At 48.5% G+C, this 24,625-nt stretch overlaps 2 protein-coding genes across 2 annotated transcripts in view; one reads left to right on the top strand and one right to left on the bottom strand.

The window, feature by feature from the left end:
• LOC133340093 (uncharacterized) overlaps positions 1-24,625 on the bottom strand; it is a 149,640-nt gene that overhangs the window by 11,925 nt on the left and 113,090 nt on the right. The gene's annotated exons all lie outside the window — the stretch shown is intronic.
• LOC133340098 (dual specificity tyrosine-phosphorylation-regulated kinase 4-like) lies at positions 1,933-16,549 on the top strand. The gene is made up of 13 exons (XM_061548161.1): positions 1,933-1,989; positions 3,918-3,984; positions 4,636-4,738; positions 6,360-6,508; positions 7,876-8,012; positions 8,978-9,124; positions 10,476-10,614; positions 11,703-11,784; positions 12,024-12,196; positions 13,050-13,110; positions 13,529-13,646; positions 13,980-14,132; positions 15,436-16,549. Exons 2-13 carry the CDS (start codon positions 3,979-3,981, stop codon positions 16,244-16,246), a joined length of 2,079 nt encoding a protein of 692 aa, XP_061404145.1. The 5' UTR covers positions 1,933-1,989; positions 3,918-3,978; the 3' UTR covers positions 16,247-16,549.

Below are 24,625 nucleotides of genomic sequence, written 5' to 3'. Positions count from 1 at the left end.
TAGGAGGAGGTCACGGGACAGATCCTGATACTATGGGTTGACTGCTGTTAGATAATCCCACTCGGGTGACAGCCAAGGTCAAAGGTCAGAGTGCAGCCAGTCAACTCCTGACCCCTGAACCTGGACCATCCAGAAAGAAGAGGGGGGATGGAGACACGGGGAGAGCGAGCAGAGGTAGGAGGAGAGTGTGTGGAGGAAGCGAGAGCTCCTATAGAGATGCAGGAGGTAAAGATGGCCCAGAATCAATGACGACCGCAAGGTATGCTGGGAGGCAAGGTCATGTGACCACAGGGGCGGCAGTGCTGGCTGGAGCAATCGTTGTTGGAGCCGCATGGGCAGAGGACACGGAACGCATCCTTCATCCCAGCACCTGCACCAACCAATCACCACCACAACTAAAACCAAAACAACCATAAATAACCGCAACGATAATCATACCTCCAATTAGCACGGTCGGCTGGGTAGGGTGCAATTGAAGTTCAAAATACAACTACCATAACAACCATCGTAACCACCTACACCACAACTATGACCACTACAACCTACACAATTATAACAAATATAACCAAACACCACAGCCGCACATATAACCACAAATTACACAACCACAATTATAATCACAACCTAAACCACCACAAGCACCACAACCAGAGCCACAACTACCATAACAACCAACATAACCACCTACACCACAACTGCAACCTCCACCACCACTACAACCACCGATACAACCAAAACTAAAGCCATGATCATAACCACAACCACCACCATAACCACCACCACCATAACCACCACAACCACCACCACAACCACCACCACCACCATAACCACCACCATAACCACCACCATAACCACCACCACCATAACCACCACAACCACCACCACAACCAGCACCACCACAACCACCACCACAACCACCACCATAACCACCACCATAACCACCACCACAACCACCACCATAACCACCACCATAGCCACCACCATAACCAAACAACAAAAACGTTGACACAGATACTACACAACCACTGCATGAAGGGTCGTTATCCCTCTGTGGGTGAGTGGCTGAGTGAGTGGCTGAGTGAGTGGCTGAGTGAGTGGCTGAGTGGGTGAGTGAGTGGGTGAGTGAGTGACTGAGTGAGTGGCTGAGTGAGTGGCTGAGTGGGTGAGTGGGTGGGTGAGTGGCTGAGTGGGTGGTTGAGTTGGCTGAGTGATTGGCTGAGTGGGTGAGTGGCTGAGTAGGTGAGTTAATGAGTGGCTGAGTGTGAAATGGACTCGAACCTGCACCTCTGCATTGCAAGCCCAGTGAGCTCACGCCCCGCGTGTGTATCGGGGTAAAGTGCGGGCACGCCCAGCGTGGAAGAGTAGACCAAACACTCCACATCGCGGCCTCTAGTCGAGGCCATTTCTGCCACGACAACAAATCCGCCCCTCCAGAGACACAAACAACTAAATGTAACTCATCCCATCAGCCACAATCTGGCAGTGCCTCTCCTCATCATCATCAGCAGCAGCAGGGCCGTGAACTCAGCAGGCGCCTCCTCTGCCCCCCCCCCACCACCGCCACTGCTGCTGCTGCTGCGTCCACAGCGTGCAAGGTGCTCGCCTTGTTCGGGCTGAGTCGACCTAGAGGAGGCCCAGCCAGCGAGCCGCCGGCGGTGGCCGCGAGCGGGAATCCAAACCGTCCGCTCGCCACCCACAATGCACAGCGCCGCCTCCACTCGCCCCGGCCTCAGCGGAAGTAGCAGCGGGGGGAGGGGCGGGGCGAGGGGGGTGAAGGGGCGGGGCGAGGGGTTGGGCATGGGGGGGAGGGGCTCCGGTGGGGGGAGGAGCTCCGCTGAGGGGGAGGGGCTCCGGTGGGGGGAGGAGCTCCGGTGGGTGGGAGGGGCTTAGGTCTGCGACGTCATAGTGGGCGTGGTCACTTGGTACCGCCCCCTCGTGTCTCCCTCAGGCAGTTTGTCCGTTAGAGAGTCGGGGGAGCATCTGGCGAAGGTGAGAAATGGTGTGAGTCTGTGTGTGTGTGAGTCTGTGTGTGTGTGAGTCTGTGTGTGTGTGAGTCTGTGTGTGTGTGAGTCTGTGTGTGTGTGAGTCTGTGTGTGTGTGTGTGTCTGTGTGTGTGTGAGTCTGTGTGTGTGTGAGTCTGTGTGTGTGTGAATCTGTGTGTGTGTGTGAGTCTGTGTGTGTGTGAGTCTGTGTGTGTGTGTGAGTCTGTGTGTGTGTGAGTCTGTGTGTGTGTGAGTCTGTGTGTGTGTGAGCCTGTGTGTGTGTGAGTCTGTGTGTGAGTCTGTGTGTGTGTGTGAGTCTGTGTGTGTGTGAGTCTGTGTGTGTGTGAGTCTGCGTGTGTGTGAGTCTGCGTGTGTGTGAGTCTGCGTGTGTGTGAGTCTGCGTGTGTGTGAGTCTGTGTGAGTGTGAGTCTGTGTGTGTGTGAGTCTGTGTGTGTGAGTCTGTGTGTGTGAGTCTGTGTGTGTGTGAGTCTGTGTGTGTGTGAGTCTGTGTGTGTGTAAACACAAAGGCGGCCGGGCGTGGTGCTGGCCACCCACCCCCTCGTGTGCCGTTCTGCCCTTCATAGGTACTGCTGGCTAACAGCACTTGCCCCAACAGTCTATTTCAGCTATAAGGGGGATCTTTATCTTTGTTGTTAGTGGTGGTGGTGTTGTTGGTGTTGATGGTGGTGGTATTGGTGGTGTTGATGGTGGTGGTATTGGTGGAGTTGGTGGTGTTGTTGGTGGTGGTCTTGGTGGTGTTGTTTGTGATGGTGGTGTTGTTGGTGGTTGTGGTGGTCGTGTTGGTGTGTTTGTGATGGTGTTGGTGGTGGTGTTGGTGGTGGTGTTGGTGATGTTGATGGTGGTGTTGATGGTGGTGTTGTTGATTGTGGTGTTGGTGGTTGTTGTGTTGGTGGTCTTGGTGGTGGTGTTGGTGTTGGTGGTGTTGATGGTGGTGGTATTGTTGGTGTTCGTGGTGTTGATGGTGGTGTTGTTGATTGTGGTGTTATTGGTGGTCGTGTTGGTGGTCTTGGTGGTGGTGTTGGTTGTGGTGATGTTAGTGGTGTTGATGGAGGTGATGTTGATGGGGGTGGTATTGGTGATGTTTTTGGTTATGGTGTTGATGGTGGTGATAGTCTTGTTGGTGGTGGTGGTGGTGGTGTTGGTGGTATTGTTGGTGATGGTGGTGTTGTTGATTGTACGATCCATCCTGGGTTTAACCAGGCTGGATTGTGTGAGGGGCTCACAAATGCTTGAAAGATCTGGAGACATTCCCACCAGTAAGTTCGTCCGGCAGGCAAGGCTGCATTGGCTGGGTCTTGTAGACCGCATACCCAAGCAGTTTATTTTGGTTGCATAAAGGGGGCTAAACGGGCACGACATGGGCTGTCAAAATATGGACTGATGCTGTATGGGAGGATGTGGAGCTGAGTGGACTTGCAGAAGACTGGTATCAGTGGTGTGGATAGCATCCTTCACGAGGAAGCTCGTGAAGGATCCTACCGGGCAGTAGGAGGCAGTCGCCTTCCAACAACAACTGAGGACAGAGGAGTGACGCTCACAACGAGTAGCGGATAAAATTCAACAAGTTGGCACAGTTGGGGATACAGCTGGTGTATCTACCAGTCATCTCAGCCAACCTTTGGAACCTGGGTCTATCCCGTGACGTCTTGTCAGCCTTCGACACTTCACGTGGACTAAAAGTGCACCTGGCCCGGCACAGGTGCCGTGGTGTCATCACCCCTACTTAGTGGCGAATGTCGGTTGTTGTTGTTTTTGTATTTCGTGTTGTGAGTGGTGATGATGTGAGTCTGTGTTGACAATGTGGGTTCATGGTGAGGATGTAAGCCCGCGTTGTGACTCATGTTGAGATCTGGGAGCCCTCACGCCCTCTCGACTCTTTGTGATCCTCGCCTTCGTCTCCTGCTCCGCACGCAGAGACCCGGACTGTGCGAGAGACGCTGTGAGATCTTTGCACCCTGCTCTGCAAGTTGCTACCATGGAGGTACGTGTGGCTCTTCGACTCGTGTGGTGAAGTATTGATGGACGTGTGCTCTCCACTCTGCGTGAGGCTACCTGTCGCCTATCCATATACCTGAGTGTACATCTACTTGCCTGCCTGAGTGTGTGTGCATCTATCAGAGTATCTCCCCCGAGATCCTGTCTGTGTACCTGCCTGTCTACACGTGAATAATCTACAGTACTTTTATTATCCACTACTGGATGAAGGCCTCCTTCCCTGAGTTCCTGCTACCCCTCATGATCCTGCAATGGCATAATCCACCAAGCACCGATTTTGTCGCTCCATCTTTCTGGAAGCTGTCCTCTCAAACGTGCTCCGATACTTGGCTGCAGCTCCGTTATTCTTCTTGACCATCGGCCATCGTTGTTCCTCCTGGCCGTGGCATGTCCTGGCCCAGCCCCACTTCTCTTATCAGTTTGAAGGATGCCACACGTGTCTCATTGTAAATCCAAGTGTGACATCAGATATTGACCAAATATCCCAACGCTGAGAACTGACACAACATCTTGGCAGGACCCTCCTGATTGTGGAGCCCGGGATCTCAGAGATCCTGGCTCAGTGCTCGCCTCCTGCGCTTTCCCCAACATCTTGCTAAAGTTTACGTGGTGGACCTTTGTCTTTGTGTGTGTGTAGATGAGCCGAGGTGGAGAGGCGAGGAGTAAGGGCGAATCTTGCACCACGTGGAGTGCGCTGTCCTCAGAGGGCAACGCCTCCATCTGCAGCAAATCACCGCAAGGTAAGGACAGTAATGAGGGACGTCACAGAGGGCCATGGTGAATGGTGGAACATCACAATGGCCATGATGCATGGTGGATGTCACAGTGACCGTGATGCATTGGAGATTTCATAGCGGCCATGTTGCATGGTGGATGTCACAGTGACCGTGATGCATTGGAGATTTCATAGCGGCCATGATGCATGGTGGATGTCACAGTGGCCGTGATGCATTGGAGATTTCATAGCGGCCATGTTGCATGGTGGATGTCACAGTGGCCGTGATGCATTGGAGATTTCATAGCGGCCATGCTGCATGGTGGATGTCACAGTGACCGTGATGCATTGGAGATTTCATAGCGGCCATGCTGCATGGTGGATGTCACAGTGACCGTGATGCATTGGAGATTTCATATCGGCCATGTTGCATGGTGGATGTCACAGTGACCGTGATGCATTGGAGATTTCATAGCGGCCATGTTACATGGTGCATGTCACAGTGACCGTGATGCATTGGAGATTTCATAGCGGCCATGTTACATGGTGCATGTCACAGTGACCGTGATGCATTGGAGATTTCATAGCGGCCATGTTACATGGTGGATGTCACAGTGGCCGTGATGCATTGGAGATTTCATAGCGGCCATGATGCATGGTGCATGTCACAGTGGCCGTGATGCATTGGAGATGTCATAGCGGCCATGTTACATGGTGGATGTCACAGTGACCGTGATGCATTGGAGATTTCATAGCGGCCATGATACATGGTGGATGTCACAGTGGTCGTGATGCATTGGAGATTTCATAGTGGCCATGTTGCATGGTGGATGTCACAGTGGTCGTGATGCATTGGAGATTTCATAGCGGCCATGTTACATGGTGCATGTCACAGTGACCGTGATGCATTGGAGATTTCATAGCGGCCATGTTACATGGTGGATGTCACAGTGGCCGTGATGCATTGGAGATTTCATAGCGGCCATGATGCATGGTGAATGTCACAGTGGCCGTGATGCATTGGAGATGTCATAGCGGCCATGTTACATTGTGGATGTCACAGTGACCGTGATGCATTGGAGATTTCATAGCGGCCATGTTGCATGGTGGATGTCACAGTGGCCGTGATGCATTGGAGATTTCATAGCGGCCATGTTGCATGGTGGATGTCAGTGGCCGTGATGCATTGGAGATTTCATAGCGGCCATGATGCATGGGTGATATCTAGGTAGCCATGTTGCATGGGGGACTTCATGTTGGCAGTGTTGCATGCGGAACTTAATGGTAGCCATGTTGCATGGGGGACTGCATCATGGTGGCCATGTTGCATGGGGGTGATTATGTGTGCTCTGGCCTCAGCACATCCCACGCTTTCAGATGCACTTCCGATATTAGGAAGCCACTGGAGCTATACACTTTTAAATCATCTAGATTGAAAACTACTTTCTTTAGAACTTTTCATGTTTAGAATAATTTTCCTTCCCCCGCGTATCCATTTGGCACCATTGCCTACGTACGGTGCAAAAGAAGTTCAACATACATACAGACATAACTGGTATTGGCCAAAACATCCCAATCCTGTAATATTTTCCTACAAATTGCTCAAGTTTGCGATCACACAGATGTTGTTATTCTCATGTCTGCAGAAATCCTGGCTCTCTTTGGCCCTCACTTGACCAACCGTGAGAAGCTAGAACTCGCAGCCATGCAGGAAGTGTGGTACTTTGCACTTTTCAACAAATCTCAGGGATTCAACAATGATGGATACGACGACTACGAACGAAATTACATTCTGGTGAGGCTCGCAACAAAACACCAGCTGTGGGGGCAGTCACAGGGCCCATCGGTAGCGTGGTTTGTGGCTTCTTGTTATTGCACCTGAAGTACCAACCAGGGCTATCACACACACCAATGTACTTCAGAATCAGAATTTTTTATTGCGAGTAAATCCCATTGAGCTAAGAAGCTCTATTTTGAAGGGTGACTGAGCCAGCAGACATCAGAACATTCCACAATGACAGATTTAAAAAAACGTAATCATTACAGAAAATATATTCGAAAATTACATTCTCACTTAAATCTTGACTTAAAGCTTTCGTGACTGCAGGAATTAATATTTTTTGGGTCTTTCGGTAAAGTCACGTAGATAGGTTCAAAGAAAATAACAAAAAACTAAAACTACAACGTTTCAATCGCAACAAAATCGGTCGACTTCAGGAAAAGGGGGGTTTGCTTCCAAAGGCAAACTGTTTATTAGGGTTTGAAATGGGCATTGCCCAAATGTCAGCAGCCAATATTAATGCAAGTGGTGGACAGCAAACCCGACAGTTTCAGATCTGCCTGATGTTCGTGAACATAAGTCAAATCCGAAACTAGGTAGGATCTGAAACACTGTAGGACCAATACCTCAGCCGTGGCTGATCATTGTTTTAATGCGGTGGGCTCACATGAAATGTATTTCTCTAAGACGAAGGTACTTTGCAAGCCCACTGGCTATCAACAAAGATTCATTCATGAAGCCATCCATTTTAATCGACACAGACACAATTTAAACCGAGAAGATGGGTGCAAACTGAGTAATCATTGGAAGGACATTATCAACCAGTTTAAGTCATAACTGGCTGTGATCTTCCCATCCTACCACCTTCTGATGATAGTTGTGCTTTTTGCCCATTTCAAACTTGCGCTTTCACACTAACACAGCCACTTTGAGTGCCGACCCCTCGGTTGTGGCTCTGCAATATCCCATTAACATACTAAACTGTCATTAACATGATCATTTTCACCCGGCAACCCGTGATTGTTTTTTGTTATTTTCTTTCAATCTATGTACGTGACTTTACCGAAAGATCTTCTTGGTTCTTTCGGTAAAGTCACGTAGAAGGGAAATAATAAAATAATAAAAATAAAACATAATAAAATAATTCTCACGACGTTTCGGCCACAACGCAAACAGCCGTTCTCAGGTGAAGAACAGGTCTGTCAGAAAGACAGCGTCTGAATGAAACACCACCAGGCTTGGCAGCGTATATTTAATCTGGGTTGGAGGGGGAAGAGCGCCTTGACAAAGGAATTTGCATATTCCAAAGAATATACATTCTCGCTTCTTAAACTTTGTGATTTTAATTATATTCACTTTGCACGATTGTACCTTTTGTGCAGTTCCGGCATGAGCACCTCCGCTATCGCTATGAGGTGCTGAAGAAGATTGGAGAAGGAGGTCAAGGCCAGGTGATCCAGTGCCTTGATCACAAAAGGAACATCCTGGTGGCCATCAAGATCCTGGTGTCACCATCGAGGTAAGACTTCAGAGCCGCACCGTCACGAGGCCGATATTGTTGTTAAGTCCGTTGCCATGGGCAGCCGTGCGATGCAGCGGTGACACTCGTACATCAAAGCGAGAAGGGGGGCCTGGGTTCGACTCCTGATTCGGGTGCTCTGCTGTATGGAGTTTGCATGTTCTACCCCTGTTCTGCATCAGTTCCTTCTGGGTTCTCAGATTTTTCCTTCCTAAAGCTTAAAATACACACACACAGTGTAAACTAATATTGGGGCAAAACATCCCATTGCTGAAAGATTACCTGCACATTACGGGAATTCCTCATTTAATGCTGTAGATACATTCCTGAAAAGTTCCGCGTTCAGCAAAAAAGTATTGAGCGAAAGTAATTTCCCCATAAATAATGTAATAATAATGTTTGGCGAGATACAATGCACTCATACACCTTGAGATGACGAGACAAATAACTGAGGGTATGCCGTCACGTTACTTTATCATTGCGAGTAATGTATCATTGCAGCTCAAGAAAGTAGTTTGTTGTCGACTACTCACAGATCGTGTTATAACGGGCGGGTTCCGTGCTTTAACAGGCGTGTTCTACGTTATGAGAAGCGTTCCGTGTTGCAATGGGCGCGTTCGTGTTATTACGGGCACATTCCGCGTTATGCGAAAAGTGTGCCCGAATGGAAGAGGCATATTGAAGTGAGAATGCGTTGTGTTAACATGCGTTTGCATTTAGATTTCTCAAATGACCAATCCGATTTGAATGGTTCTTCACTTCCAAATCCTATTGGGTGCCCTACGTCGGCTCCTGCTCCCTCTGTGGGAGCTCCTCACCAATGATAGTCGAGTGTGCTACTGGAACACCCTGGTGCTGTTAGACCTGGTGAATTCATATTGAATTATTTTATTGTGAGTAGAATTTGGCTCTGGATATCCCTAAAGAAAATGTAGGTTCTTCATTTGTGGACTTCCTCTGTGCAGCTCCAAGCAAGAAACATACCAGAAGATGGAGCTCCAGATAGCTCTGGAACTTCAGGACGAGGGCAGTGATGAAGATTTCAACGTCATCAAAGTCCTGAACATATTTCATTTCAGAGGACACTACTGTATCGTCATGGAGCTGTTGAAGTATGTACTGCATGCCCCCCCCCCCCTCCGCCAATAACGTGGTTAACTAACTTAACAAACTTTCGTTATTTTTTAGAAGCGACCAGACCACAAATAAAAGCTTAACAAAGTAGCATTTTTGTTCCTGGTTATTTCGGTAAAGTCACGTAGACAGACTCTGTCTCCCCGACGGACCTGTTCTTCACCTGAGGACGGCTGCTTGCGTTGTGGCCGAAACGTCGTGAGAATTATTTTATTATGTTTTATTTTTATTATTTTATTATTTCCATTCTACGTGACTTTACCGAAAGAACCAAGAAGATGAATCCCTGCAGTCACAAAAGCTTTAAATCGAAAAGTAGCATTTTGATTATAAATGTGGAGGAGAAAACGAGTGGACCCACAGAAAAATCCACGTACCCACGGGGAGAACATGCAAACTCCAAATGTACAGGCATCACGGTCGGGATCAAACCTAGGACCTCCTCCATACCAGGCGGGGGAGATGTCATCTCGCCACCGCGGCAAGCTGTTAATTCTTAATTTTGGAGCTTTCGTGACTGCAGGAATTACTCTTTGGTTCTTTCGGTAAAGCCACATATAAAGATAAAATAATAAATTAAATAACAGCATACGACGTTTCGATTGCAACACAAGCAATCATCATCAGGTATAAATGAAATAGCAACTAAAATCGAACCAGAAAACTAGACAGACATATGTATCTTGGTGATATCTGTCTGCTTATATGTCTGTCTATAGTTTTCTGGTTAGATTTTTGTTGCTATTTCATTTCATTTATACCTGATGATGATTGCTTGTGTTGCAATCGAAACGTCGTATGCTATTATTTAATTTATTATTTTATCTTTATACGTGACTTTACCGAAAGAACCAAAGAGTAAGCTGTTAATGTTGAGATGCCCACGCCACCACCCCTGCATTGTAATCCTGTGGAGCTGCCATGTGCCACGGGTGCATTGGAGGCCACTTGTCTTTTCTCCATTAGCCCTGCCACTTTCACCAACCCACGCATCCACTCAATCAGCAGGGTGGCTGCATGGCAGTGGTGATGCTTGTGCCTCTCGGCGAAAATCCCGAGCTTCTGTTCTGTGTGGAGTTTTTATCTTCTCCCAATGGATAACCCTCGACCACCCGGCAACAAAGCCAATAAAATCAAGTTGTCAAGTGGGCAGATATGCCAACTGATTTGGTTTATGGGCAAATTGACTACCTCAACCCACACTATAACTCTTAATATTGGCACATGAACGTACAATATGAACATGATTATCGTTATCAGAATCAGTGCAGCATTGTAGCGGATGGTACTGATGCTGTGTTTTTGTTGCTGCTTCTGCCTCTCTCACAGGGAGAGCCTTCATGAAGTGATTAGAAATGCGGGGCTCCGGCGGCTGGACATGGCGATGGTGAAAACCTACACCAGGGGCATCCTCAAGTTCTTGCGCCACATCAATTCCAGGAAAATCGTCCACGCGGACATCAAGCCTGTGAGTGGACACAGCGTTCAGCTTTCACTTTGGTGCAGAGGTGTATCTTTATTGGGGACTTGTTCCACAGAGAAAACCGGCCATGTTGGTCACAGGGTCGATATGTTAGCTCTGCCCATCTCACTGGAAGGAGGCAGGGCCATGCTCCTCTGGTGAATGTGATCTGGTATGAATTAAACTATCGTGTAGAGTCGTGTCGCTCTTGGGGACTCACCAGAGAGAAAACCGGCAACGTTGATCAGAGTTGCCCCAAACCCTGGGAGACACGAAACGGAGTCAAACAGAACTTTTTTTTAAAACGTGCGAAATGTGCATTTTGGCCTGACAACTGCTCGTTATCGAATTCCAATCTGCAAATTGAAAACGTCCAAAGACAAAGGTGCAGTGGAAAGCGTCACGGAATCCGTGCACTCTCTTGTGCGTGGCTTTTTGTCTGTAACTCGTTAACGGGCACTCATCCAGCTGTGAGCTCCATGCAGCTCTCCTGTTGGAGCAACGGCAATCGGTTGTCAATAGAGCCACCCCCCTTTAATCTGATGGTGCCTGAGAGTGCTTTGAACGTGACACGCCTCTACTCACATCTACAATTTCGACGCATCTTCTTGGTTCGTTCGGTAAAGTCACGTAGAAGGGAAGTAATAAAATAATAAAAATAAAACATAATAAAACAATTCTCACGACGTTTCGGCCACAACGCAAGCAGCCGTCCTGAGGTGAAAACCAGGTCACCTGAGGACGGCTGCTTGCGTTGTGGCCGAAACGTCATAAGAATTGTTTTATTGTTTAATTTTTATTATTTTATTACTTCCCTTCTACGTGATGACTTTACCGAAAGAACCAAGAAGATGAATCCCTGCAGTCACGAAAGCTTTAAATCGAAATTTAATTTTGACACATTTGAAAGGGGCACCGCCCAGTGACAGCTGTCATAAAACAGCGAATATTGCTCTTGACTGACGCTTGTCGACAGCGCTATGCCTCATCTAGTACCCCTGTTTAGCGTGTGTCGTGGTATGTGATTGATCCACTGCTGGCTGAATGATATCGGCATAACCTCTGAGTTTGAATTCATTCTACCCCTCCTCCAGGAAAATGTTCTCGTCAAAGACACCGTGACTGGCACCGTGAGGATCACGGACTTTGGCACGAGCTTTTTCGTGGAAAGTCAACGTGAGTGACCTCACCTGGGTGTGTGAGTGTCTGCGTGTGGGTGTCTGTATGGCTGTCTTTATGCATGGGTCTCTCTGTGTCCGTGTGAGTGTCCATATGTCAGTGTCTGTCTGAGTGTGTCTGTGTGTGAGTATCTGAGTGCCTGTACATGTGACTGTTTATGTGCATGACGATATGCTGTTTAAGACACAGTGTGTAAACACGCACATATGTTTGTTGTCCTTGTGATTTTTGTACAGCTATGAATGTTGGTGGCACCCTAGAATACTTGGCTCCGGAGCTGTTGCTGGGCTATAGCTTGACATGTGGAGTGGATATGTGGGCGCTGGGCTGCACGGTGGCTGAGTTGGCGACGGGCAGGGAATTATTCCGGTCCAACAGCCACGAAGATCACCTCCCGCGCTGCATAGAGGTATTTCCCACACGGCGTCTGTCCGCTCGTGATCCCCCTCTCTCTCCTTGGAGTCGTGGGCTATGGGGTGGCAGGAGGGAGGGTGGCCACTTGGTGATCTGTGAATAACGGCCGTCGTATGTTGCCTGTACACGTGTGTGTTTTGTATGTGTGGGGGAGTGGTAGTGTAGCAGTCAGCCTGCTGTGCTAGAAACTGAGTTTGATTCCAGCTCATGGGCAACACCAGTGACGATTGTCTGAACTGGTCCTGGGCCTCCTCTAGTTCGAGTCAGCCTCAAATGAGTACCTGGTGGAGTGTGTAAAGTACCTGGGTTAATTCTAGATTTGAAGCTTTCGTGACTGCAAGGATTCACATTCTTAGGTTTTTTCGGTAATCACGTAGGTAAAAAATAAAAAAATAATGAAAGTAAAAATAAAATAAAAATCACGACGTTTCGGAGGCAACACAAGCTTCCGTCTTCAGGTGGAACATTCACAGCACGATAGCTGTATCAAGTGAGAGAAATTCCAAGAAACAGTCCTTGTATATATACTGGTTGAGGGTGGGAGGAGCCAAGGTAGTCCCTGAATATTATTTTTGTGAGGTTCGGTGCGGCTGAAGCACGCTGTTAGGAATGAGCCTTTGTTGTGTAAACTAGGTGCGGATGATGTAAAGGTGCGTGTTAAAGGGACTGAGCCTTTTTGTTATGTAGAGATGATGCGGCTGAAATCAGCCGCCACTCCTGTCTCTCTGTGCCACAGTGCTGGCCCTCAACAAACGCTGCTAATTTTGCTACTCGATCTAACAGCACTTGTCCCGACAGTGTGCCGAAGCTATACGGGTGACCTTTGTCTTCATGTCAACCATGTGCAGATTCTGGGGATGCCTCCAAGGTACATGGTGAATGGAGCACCCGACAGAACGCAGTTCTTTGGTGAGTTGAAGCGTGGGGTGAATGACAGACCGGATTCAGTTTTAGGGTGTGGCCTCAGGCTGTTGTTATTTAGTTTTGGAGGGGGCGTCTTTGTTTTTTACATTACTTGGGTATGTGGGTGGGTAAATGGGTGTGTGGGCAAGTGGATGGGTATGTGGGTGAGTAGGCGAGTAGGTTGGTGGGTAATTGGGCGAATGGGTGAGTGGTTGGGTGAGTGGGTCAGCGAGAGGGTGGGTGGGTGGGTAGATGAGTGGGTGGGTGAGTGGGTAGGTGGATAGGTGAGTGAGCGATTGGGTAGGTGGAAGAGTGTATGGGTGGGTAGGTGGATGAGTGGGTTGATGAATCGGTCAGTAAGTGGGTAGATGGGCGATGTGGTGGTTGGTGACTTCGTCTCTTCCGCTGTGCATGGATCCTGCAGACCATCGGGGGAAGATGTTCTGCCCAGGCAAGAAAAGGGTTCCGGAGAGCTTCCCACTTCACAGGGTGCTCAAAAGCGATGACCCGGAGTTTGTCGAATTCATCAGCTCCTGTTTGCGGTAAGAACCACCCACCACTCCCACCCCCTCCCCACGAGGATTCCCCCCTCCAATTGATTGGCGACCGCTCTCCACCGATCACCAGGAAGATGTGGAGCTGAGTGGACCTGCCAATAAGCGGTACCACTGGCCCTCTGTGGAGTTAGCCCTCTGTAGAGGAGTGGGAGGTCTGTCCAAGCCGCTGCTGGGCATCAGAGGACTGCCACTGCTACTGTGGCTTCCGCTGCTGCTGTGCATTCCTGGACCTCGTGGGAGAAGGGAAGGAACATCAAAGCTCTCACCATGCCTCTCTCACCACGTGGCCGCGTGTGTCCCCCGTGCATCTCTCAACAGATGGGATCCGAATTGTCGTATGACGCCAGTGCAGGCGCTGGCTCATAACTGGCTCCGGACTGCGGCCACCAGCACCACCACGGCCAGCAAAGCCACCACCACCACCGCTGCTGCTCCTGGCAGTGTGAAGCACTCTGGAGCTGCTGAGCGACGGTAAGCCACCATCTGCTTGTCCAGTGGTCATGGCAGTCTATAGGGGGGTGCGGGGCCTGGAGCAAGTTACACCGTGTGGGCTTACGAATCGTGGAGAAATCCTCCTCTTTCGGTCTTAAATAGAGTGATAAATGTGATGTCATCACTTGTGAGCCAATCTGGAGCGATAGCCTACGTGTTAAACGGAAGTATTACGCCTGACACCGTGACATCGAACCGCAGGGCCCCCCAAAGCGCGGGGCCCGGGGTGGTCACCCCCTGTACACCGTACCTGGGGGACGACTCTGCTCCTGTTTGTGTGTGTGTTTAATATCTAGTTATCTTCATTGCTACTACTTCTACGCTTATTTAGCCAGCAATAGCCTCACTCAGTCTCAATACTTTTTTCAGGAGGGTCCTGCCAAGTATTTTGCAGTACAGAACAAATGTACTGCTACTGTACGATCCCAATTGAGTTATTTGGAGGTTCAATTTACAACACTGGTGGAGATGTCCATCCAACACTGGTTGCACAGCGTGTTTGTGAGGGTTCAGTTGCCAAACCCAGAGGAATGGAAGTGAAATTTTAATTTGCAATTTTATTGAAGGATTGTGTTGTCTTGGTGTGGTGTTAGGCTGTTTTTGTTGCTGTTTCACTGCGTTGCAAAAGCTTGCATTTAGTGTTGAAAAACTGACAGGATTTTATTTACTTAAGCCATTTGTATTTATACGCTTTTTTTGGTATACTTTGGACTCCTTTTGTTTTGTTTGTTGTTATAACCTGCTGACCCTGTGACTTGACTGGACATCTGTGAAAGAAGAGCTTCATAGCTCATCAGACTCCTCTTCATCCAGTTTAAAGAAAGATTCTGATTCTGGGAACCCATGCAGGGGGGGGGGGGGGCAGGCAGGGTAGGGTGGTTGGTAGAACACACTCCACATTCCACACAGAAAAAGTGGCCCACGTATGGGAATCAAACCCAGGTCCTCTCTGGCTGTGAGTTCCAGCCAAAGAGAACGTGTAGATTCGGTTATATACGGATTTATTTTTCCATAATTGGTTTCTGGGTGAGGACAGATAATGAAGCGGCAACATCTTTCCCAAGTTGCCCTTCATCCACTGAGACACCGCCAGACTAATGCCCATTTTGTAACCAGACTCATGGTGGGCAAAGGTATGCTGCATTATTGCGGCACTGTTAATTAGCTGGGTTAATCTTCTGCGGCACACAGTTAGTCCACCCATAGACGATGGGGGGGATGGGGGGGACTGATTTCTGCTGGAGCAGGAAGTTGGAACGGTGTCGTGCGCATCTCTTCACAGAGTGGAGCCGGCACAGCGCCCATCCTCCTTGCTCGCCCAGGCCTCTAAAGAGAAGTTGAAGGTTGTGGAGGAAGAAGAGACCATGGTGGAGGAGCTGGTGGTGCTGGAGGAGGAGGAGACTCTGGTGGAGGAGTTGGTGGTACAAGAGGAGACTCTGGTGGAGGAGTTGGTGGTACAGGAGGAGACCCTGGTGGAGGAGTTGGTGGTACAGGAGGAGACGCTGGTGGAGGAGTTTGTGGTACTTGAGGAGACGCTGGTGGAGGAGTTGATGGTACAGGAGACGCTGGTGGAGGAGTTGGTGGTACAGGAGACGCTGGTGGAGGAGTTGGTGGTACAGGAGACTCTGGTGGAGGAGTTGGTGGTACAGGAGACTCTGGTGGAGGAGTTGGTGGTACTTGAGGAGACGCTGGTAGAGGAGTTGGTGGTACAGGAGACCCTAGTGGAGGAGTTTGTGGTACAGGAGACGCTGGTGGAGGAGTTGGAGATACAGAAGGAGACCCTGTTGGAGGAGTTGGTGGTACAGGAGACTCTGGTGGAGGAGTTGGTGGTACAGGAGACTCTGGTGGAGGAGTTGGTGGTACTTGAGGAGACGCTGGTGGAGGAGTTGGTGGTACAGGATACTCTGGTGGAGAAGTTGGTAGTACTTGAGGAGACCCTGGTGGAGGAGTTGGTGGTACAGGAGACCCTGGTGGAGGAGTTGATGGTACAGCAGGAGAAGAGGCAGCAAGGGAGCCTGGCCCGCATAGGGAGAGCCATCCGCTCACTCCTCCGACGTGTGCTGCTTTGTGGTGGCCGGTCCACTGCACAGTAGGGGTGGTAGAGGTGGTGGATTGGTGTGAACCCTGACGACTTTCACCACACTCAAAACACTCACCCTGCACCCAACCACCCTGTGATACCCTCAACCCACCACCCACACCTTGCATCCACCCAGTCCTTGATACCCCGCACCCACCACACACACCCTGCATCCACCACACTCACCCTGCACCCACCCACCCTGTGATACCCTCCACCCACCACCCACACCCTGCACCCACCCAGTCCTTGATACCCCGCACCCACCACACACACCCTGCATCCACCACACTCACCCTGCACCCACCAGACTCACCCTGCACCCACCACACACACCCTGCAACCCACCACACACACCCTGCACCCACCACACACACCCTGCACCCTGCACCCACCACACACACCCTGCACCCCACCACACAACCCTGCACCCACCACACTCACCCTGCACCCACCACACACACCCTGCACCCACCACACACACCCTGCACCCACCACCCACACCCTGCACCCACCACACTCACCCTGCACTCACCCACCCTGTGATACCCTCCACCCACCACCCACACCCTGCACCCACCCACCCTGTGAAACCCTCCACTCACCACACACACCCTGCACCCACCACACACCCCTGCACCCACCACACACACCCTGCACCCACCAGTCCGTGATACCCTCCACCCACCACCCACACCCTGCACCCACCCACCCTGTGATACCCTCCACTCATCACCCACACCCTGCACCCACCACACTCACCCTGCACCCACCCACCCTGTGATACCCTCCACCCACCACCCACACCCTGCACCCACCCTGTGATACCCTCCACCCACCACACACACCCTGCACCCACCCACAGCGTGATACCCACTACCCAACATACTCCACACAGAGGGTTAGTGGTTTAAGAGGGTTAGGGGTTTAGGGGTATAGGGATTTAGGGCTATAGGGGTTTAGAGGGTGATGGGTTTAGAGGGTTGGAAGTTTAGAGGGTTCGATACTTATTGGACTAAGTTTATGGGTTGACAAGTTTAGAGGATGATGGGTTTAAGGGTTTAGAGGGAGGGTTTTAAAGGGTAAGGGGTTTAGAGGTTTAGGTGTTTAGATGGCTATTGTTTTAGGGGTTTAGGGACTTAAAGAGTTAGGGGTTCAGAGGGTTAGGGTTTTAGAAGGTTAGGGTTTAGAATATTATGGGTTAAGAGATTTAAATAGTTAGGTGTTTAAAGGTTTAGAGGCTTTATGGGTTTCGATATGTAGAGGTTTAGTGGTTTAGAGGGTTAGAAATTTAGAAGGTTATAGGTTTTAGAGTTTAGGGTTTTTTTAGGGGTTTAGTTTCGGGGTTCAGAGGTTTAGGGTTTTATGGTATAGGTGCTTCGAGGGTGAGGGGTTTAGAGGGTTAGGAGTTAATTGGGTTAGGGTTTAGAAGATTATGAGTTTAGAGAGTTAGGTGTTTAAGAAGTTTAGAGAGTGTATGGGTTTTGATTGTTAGATGTTTATTGGTTTGGAGGGTTTGGATTTTAGAGGGTTATAAGTTTAGGGATTTAGATGTTTGGGGTTTAGGAGATTTGGGTTTTCGAAGTTTAGGGGTTTTGAGGGTTAGAGGTTTATAGGGTATTGAGGTTTAGGGGTTAGGAGTGTAGAGGATTTAACACCTAGACTTTCACAACTAATATCCATAATAAAGGTTTTTTTGGGTTAGTCCAACACATCAGTGTGCTAAAGGAGAAACGAATTGGCACTTTTTGTTCATGTGACAAACTTTACTAATTGGTCTTTGGTTCTTTTGGTAAAGTCACGTAATTAGAAATAAAATAAAACAAATTACGACGTTTCGATCGCAACACAAGCGGTCGTCATCAGGCAAAGGAGTCAGCCTCTAAACACAGACAGTTTATAAGGGTTTGGGATGAGCGTAGCCCAAGTGTATCAACAGCACCAGGAGCATGGGCGGTGCACGAGTGCCAATGAAGCAACAATGCCAATGCAGCAACAATGCCAATGCAGCAACAATGCCAATGTAGTGGGCGAGAGAGCTGCTATGGCAAGATGTTATATTGGTAAGAAAGAGTAGAGGAGCAAGTGGGGAGAGAGAGAGGGGGGATAGGGGTATGAGGGGGCGCTGCATTACCGTTAAGGGGAGAGAGGACGTGAAGCTTGGGGGAAGTGGGTGGGAGGCTGGGAACGCTGGGGATGCGGGGGGGAAATAACTCCGAAAAATAGACTAGTACCCGGCAGATATGATAGAACAACCATGAACAATTAAGGTTTTACCTGGTTAATAACATCCTTCCAATGATTGCTCAATTTGTATCCATCTTCTCAGTTAAAGTTATGTCTATGTTTATATATCTGGATGGCTTCATGAACAAACCTTTGATAGTAGCCCGAAGGTTTGCAGAGTACCTTGGTCTCGGAAAAAAACTATATCATGTGAGCCCACAACGTTATAACAATGTTCACCCACGGCAGAGGTATTGGTTCTGATGTGTTTCAGATCTGCCTTGTGTTCGCGAACACGGTCCGAGACATGTCGTTTCGTTTCCCCAATGTAACTGCTACCGCAGGTACAACTCAGTTTGTAGACTCCAGATGGGATTAGATCACGGATTTTGTGTACTGTATTGAATCGGACCTAGATCTTGTGTTTATTTAAAATTTTGGAAATCTTTTTGGTAACACCTGCTATGTATGGTAATGTGATGGTTTTGATTAGCTTCTCAGGGGGTTGTTTCTTCATGGTTGGAGAAACAGCTATGCGAATAATGCGATCCGAGTACCCATTCATCATGAGGGCCTGGTGTACGTGTTCCAGTTCACTGGCTAGGTGGTGTTGGTCGGAAATGCAGTGGGCCCTATGGTGTAGTGTTTTGATGAGGGAATTATTCTGTGCCGGATGGTGGTGGGAATCAGGTTTCAGATAGGAATATGTGTGGGTGGCTTTCCTGTAGACAGTGTCCCAACGAGCCGTCAGGTCTCTTCTCAAACAAAACATCCAGGAATGGTAGCTTACCATCCTTCTCCACTACCATGGTGAATTTGACGGATGGGTGTATGGAATTGATGTGGCGAAATGACGAAAGTGTCATCTACATATCTCTTCCACAAGGAAGGACATAGGGTGGATGTCTGGATGTCATCTGTTTCAAATTTCTCCATGAAAACATTCGCTATCACTGGTGATGAGGGGGAACCCATGGGGGTACCTTCATTTTGTTTGTAAAAAGTACCATTTCAAGTGAAGTAAGTGTTGGTAAGGCAGTGCCTAACCAGAGTAGGTACATCAAGATTCAGTCCATGTTGGACTAAATCTTCAATTATTGCTAAAGTGTCAGGTACAGGAACCTTGAACAACAGAGAAACTACATCAAAGCTGATGAGCAAATCATCTGGGGACAGTGAAATGCCCTTGATTAGAGAGACCAAGTGAGCTGTTATGTACTACTAAGGTAGTCTTGCCCATGAATGAAAGCAAGGTATCAGACAGAAAACGGGCCAGTTTGTAGGTAGGTGAGTTGATAGTGGAGACGATTGGCCGATGTGGAGTACCTTCTTAATCCATGATCTAATCCCATCTGGAGTCTACAACCTGATTTGTACCTGCGGTAGCAGCTACATTGAGAAAACAAAACGACATGTCTCGGACCGTGTGCGCGAACACAAGGGAGATCTGAAACACGGCAGAACCAATACCTCTGCCATGGTTGACCATTGTTATAACGCTGTGGGCTCGCATGATATAGTTTTTTCTGAAACCAAGGTACTCTGCAAACCTTCGGGCTACTATCAAAGGTTTGTTCATGAAGCCATCCAGATATATAAACATAGACATAACTTTAACCGAGAAGATGGATACAAATTGAGCAATCATTGGAAGGATGTTATTAACCAGGTAAAACCTTAATTGTTTATGGTTGTTCCATCATATCTGCCGGGTACTCGTCTATTTTTTCCGAGTTATTTCCCCCCCCCCCCCCCGCATTCCCAGCGTTCCCAGCCTCCCCCTTGCATCCCCGCCCACTTCCCCCCCCCCCCCAGGCTTCACGTCCTCTATCCCCTTAGCGCTCACGCCCCCCCCCCATCTTCCTACACCCCCCCCCCTCTCTCTCTCCCCCCTTGCTCCTCCCCCTCTTTCTTACCTATGTAACCTCTTGCCACGGCAGCTCTCTCACCCACTGCATTGGCATTGTTGCTGCATTCACATTGCTGCTACATTCGCATTGCTGCTGCATTGGCATTGTTTCTGCATTGGCATTTTTGCTGCATTGGCACTTGTGTACCACCAATGCTCCTGGTGCTGCTGATACACTTGGGCAACACCCATCCCAAACCCTTATAAACTGTTTGCCTTTAGAGGCCGACTCCTTTGCCTGATGACGACCGCTTGTATTGCGATCGAAACGTCGTAATTTATTTTATTTCTAACTACTTACTTTACCGAATAAACCAAAGAGTATGAATTCCTGCAGTCACAAAAGCTTCAAATCAAGATTTACTAATTGGCTGTCGGATGGTGGCGGGTTTAACGACACATTTACACAATCTAACCCAACAAACCTTTATTATGGTATGAGAGGGTTGGGGTTGTAAAGGGTTATGGTTTTAGTGGTTTTGGGGTTTAGAGGGTGAGTGGTTTAGAGCAGTGGTCCCCAACCTTTTTGGCACCAGGGACCGGTTTCGTGGAAGACAATTTTTTCACGGACCAGAGGGGGGGGGGGGGGGGTTCATCATTGGGTCTTTCCCCCTTTTCAAAGAAGCTCTCCAGCGATGTTTGTTTTTTTACTCATTTTGGCTAGGGTTAGCTTGTGAGCTTACCAAAACTGCGCAGTACGGGAAAGAGGCGCAGACGGAAGTGGGCGGGCTACGCGCGGACTAAAATAAGTGTCGGATTCTGACTTCTCATGAGTGTGCAACCTAGATCCCTCGCATGCGCAGTTTACAGTAGGGTTCTAATGCTGCTGCTGATCTGACAGGAGGCGGAGCTCAGGCAGTAATGCGAGCGATGAGCGGCTGTAAATACAGATGAAGCTTCGCTCGCTTGCCCACCGCTCACCTCCTGCTGTGCGGCCCGGTCCCTAACATGCCACGGACCGGTAGTGGTCCGTGGCCTGGAGGTTGGGAACCTCTGGTTTAGAGGATTGGAGTTTAGATGGGTTGGGATTTAGGTTGGGGATTTAGCGTTATAGGTTAGAGTTTATAAGGTTAGGGGTTTAGATGGTTAGGTGTTTAAGAGGGTTTAGAGGGTTGGGTTTTAAAGGTATAGAAGGTTAGGGGTTGAAAGAGTTAGGGGTTTAGAAGGTTAGAGGTTTAGGTGTTTTGAGGGTTAGTGTTTTAGATGGTGAGGGGTTTAGAAAGTTAGGTGTTTAGAGGTGTATAGAGTATATGGATTCGATTGTTAGAGGTTTAGTGGTTTAGAGGTTTAGGAGTTTAGTGTTTATAATGTTATCGGTTTTAGGAGTTTAGAGATTTTTGGGGTGTTTAGGGATTTAGAAGGTTATAGGTTTGAGGATTTTCAAGGGTTACTGTTTAAATATTTAGGGGTTATAGGGCCAGGGATGAGAGGGTTTAACACCTACACTTAATATTATCTGCAATAAAGTTTTTTTGGGTTAGTCTCCAACACAGCGGTGCCCTAAAGTAGAAACAAATTGGCATTTTTTTGGTCACGTGATAAATGTATTAATTGGCTGTCGGGTGGTGGCGGGTGTAACGACGCATTGACATTTACATGAACTTACCCAAAAAACACTTTATTATGAGATTAGAGGGTTAGGTGTTTAGAGGGTTTAAAGAGTTAGATGTTGAGACGGTTAGTATTTGAGGATAATATGGTTTAGAGAGTTAGGGGTCTAGAAGTTTAGGTGTTTAAGAGTGTTGGGGTTTAGATGATTTGGGATTTCGGTTAGGGATTGAGGGTTTTAGAAAAGTTACGGTTTTGAGGATGAGAGGGTTAAGGGTAGAGTTTTATGTTTTAGAAGGTTATGGCTTTAGAGAGTTATAGCTTTAGAGGGTTATGTGTTTCGAGGTTTAGCAGGTTTATGGGTTTTGATTCTAGAGGGTTTAGAGGGTAGTAATTTAGGAGTTTAGGTTTCTTGAGTCTAAGGGGTCTGTGGTAAGATAAAAAAATGTTTAGTTTCATTTGTATATTTGTAAATAATGTGTTTACCTCTCCTGTCGTATTTTGTATTCTATTTTTGTTGTGTACATTTTGATCCGCCCCGAATGGACATGTGAAAAAGATCTTTATCACTCGTTAGAGTCTTCAGTACAAAATAAATACTTTTTTATTTTTATCCTTATTGGCCTCTACGAATCTATGGATTTACGGTGTGTGAGTTTTGGGTCTCTTTGAATGTATGGATCTCGTGTGAGGCTATGGGTCTCTGTGTGAGCCTATAAGGTCGCTGTGTGAGTCTATGTGCGTGTGTGTGTTGGAGTCTATGGATGTCTGTTGGTATCTATGGGTCTCTGAGTAGGCTGTTTGTGAGTCTTACATGTGTAATGAGGCGACTTCCGCGACACGTCGTTGTAGAGGGTACTTCTTTCATTCATATACGGGCACAACAGCTTATCTCTCACAACACTGGATGTTAGCGCTCTACGGGCTACACACACACGGCCGATCACTCAGCGTGGTTCCACCATCCACACCGGCCACGCCACTGGTTGACGGCGAGCTGGGGAGGGTGAGATGGAAGCCGCAGGAGCATCTTCCACGTGGTTCGGACGCTGGAGAGAGATGACGTGCGAAGCAGCGACGCAGTCCGGACCAAGACTCCACACACGAAACCCAGAGTCCTCCTCCGCCCCCGCTTATAACGACGCAAGCGCGGCGATGGCTCCGCCTCTGGCCACGCCCTATCGTGGAACCTTCGAGTGGGTTACTGGAGCATCCGGCCAGCCCCACCCATTGCTTTGGCCCCAGATACCTCTCCTTTAGGATTTGATGTTTCTACAGCAGTGCCTGTACCCGTGCTTCCCTTTTCTAACCAGCAGGTGTCATCATGTCTTTAGACATGCACAAATTGAACTTTAAAAGGGCATTGAGGGTTGTGGAATAAGAATTGAATATTAAGTTCCTGTAATATTTTATAATAATAGACTTATTCCAGGAAAGCCAAACTGAGTCAGTAAGGTCCTGAATTGAGTTTTCATTTTAATATATTTCGCCCAATGAATGACGAGCGCTTACACAAGTGGGGGGAAACCAGAGCACCCGGAGAAACTCCACGCTTACGAGGGGGAAACACTGTAAACCGTAGAGGTGAAGATGGCGATCATCCCACTTGCTGTACTGTCTTCTCCTGGCGAGACAGGTGATGGCACCTAGATGCCCAAGGGAAGAGGGTTTCACAACATTCACTGTACGGAGATCCACCAACACTCTCTACCTTCCACAGTGCCAGACTACAGGAGTGTGCCTGTAATCTAGCACTGTGTGAATTATAAGAACAATAATAATTTATAAAGTGATAACAATAATACTCATTTCTATTTGTAACGTGATAATAATTACTTGTACTTACGACATAATAATCATTTCTCTTGTAACTTGATAATAACAATTACTTCTACTTGTAACTGATAATAACAATAATTACTTCTACTTATAATGTGATAACAACCCTATGGAACACCCAGTGATGAACAATGAACCCTATGGGAACCTTATGGGAGCCTCAGTGAGTAACACTGAACCCTAAGAGAACACCAGTAAGTAACACTGAACCCTAAGAGAACACCAGTGAGTAACACTGAACCCTAAGAGAACACCAGTGAGTAACACTGAACCTTATGGGAGCCTCAGTGAGTAACACTGAACCCTTGAATCGAGCACGGTTATAGGAATATTGGAAATACAGGGGGTAAAGTTTACGTGTGTCTGTGCATATATTGTGTCGTGTGGTATGTGAGGAAATTCCACTTCAACCTTTGCAGTCTGTCACGAGAATGATAATATGCACCACGTGACACCCAAGTGTTCACCAAAAGCTGCTAACGAGACGACACGCACAAAACTGCAGCCTTCTCTCTCAAGTGATATCATTTTGCCGAGTTCATTCCGAGTCTACGTTGCTTCCCCATTGGTTGTGTAAACACGGTGGCGTCTCCCAAGAACTTGTAAACAACCCGCCGAGCCCTCCCTGCCACCGTCGTGTTCCGAACGAGCCTGGCGGCACGTGGCTCGGCAACGCGAGCCTTCGATTGATAACGGGGCGCCGGAGCTCACTCAGCAGACTCCCTCGCGGCATCGCGGCGATGACTGCAGCCTCAAGCTAAACAAGCGCAGAACCTGCAGATCGCTGTGACATGGAAAGCGCGGTTCATGGTAAAGACGAAACCGTGGGAGCGCAGCGTACGCTGTGCACATTCTCCTCGGAGTAGCCCT

This window comes from Lethenteron reissneri, unplaced genomic scaffold (assembly GCF_015708825.2).
Source record: "Lethenteron reissneri isolate LAM-NWPU_2019-01 unplaced genomic scaffold, ASM1570882v1 scaffold_74, whole genome shotgun sequence".
Classification (NCBI taxonomy): Eukaryota; Metazoa; Chordata; class Hyperoartia; order Petromyzontiformes; family Petromyzontidae; genus Lethenteron; species Lethenteron reissneri.
The sequence above is the reverse complement of the archived record's forward strand: the minus strand, read 5'-3'. Positions and strand labels throughout refer to the sequence as shown.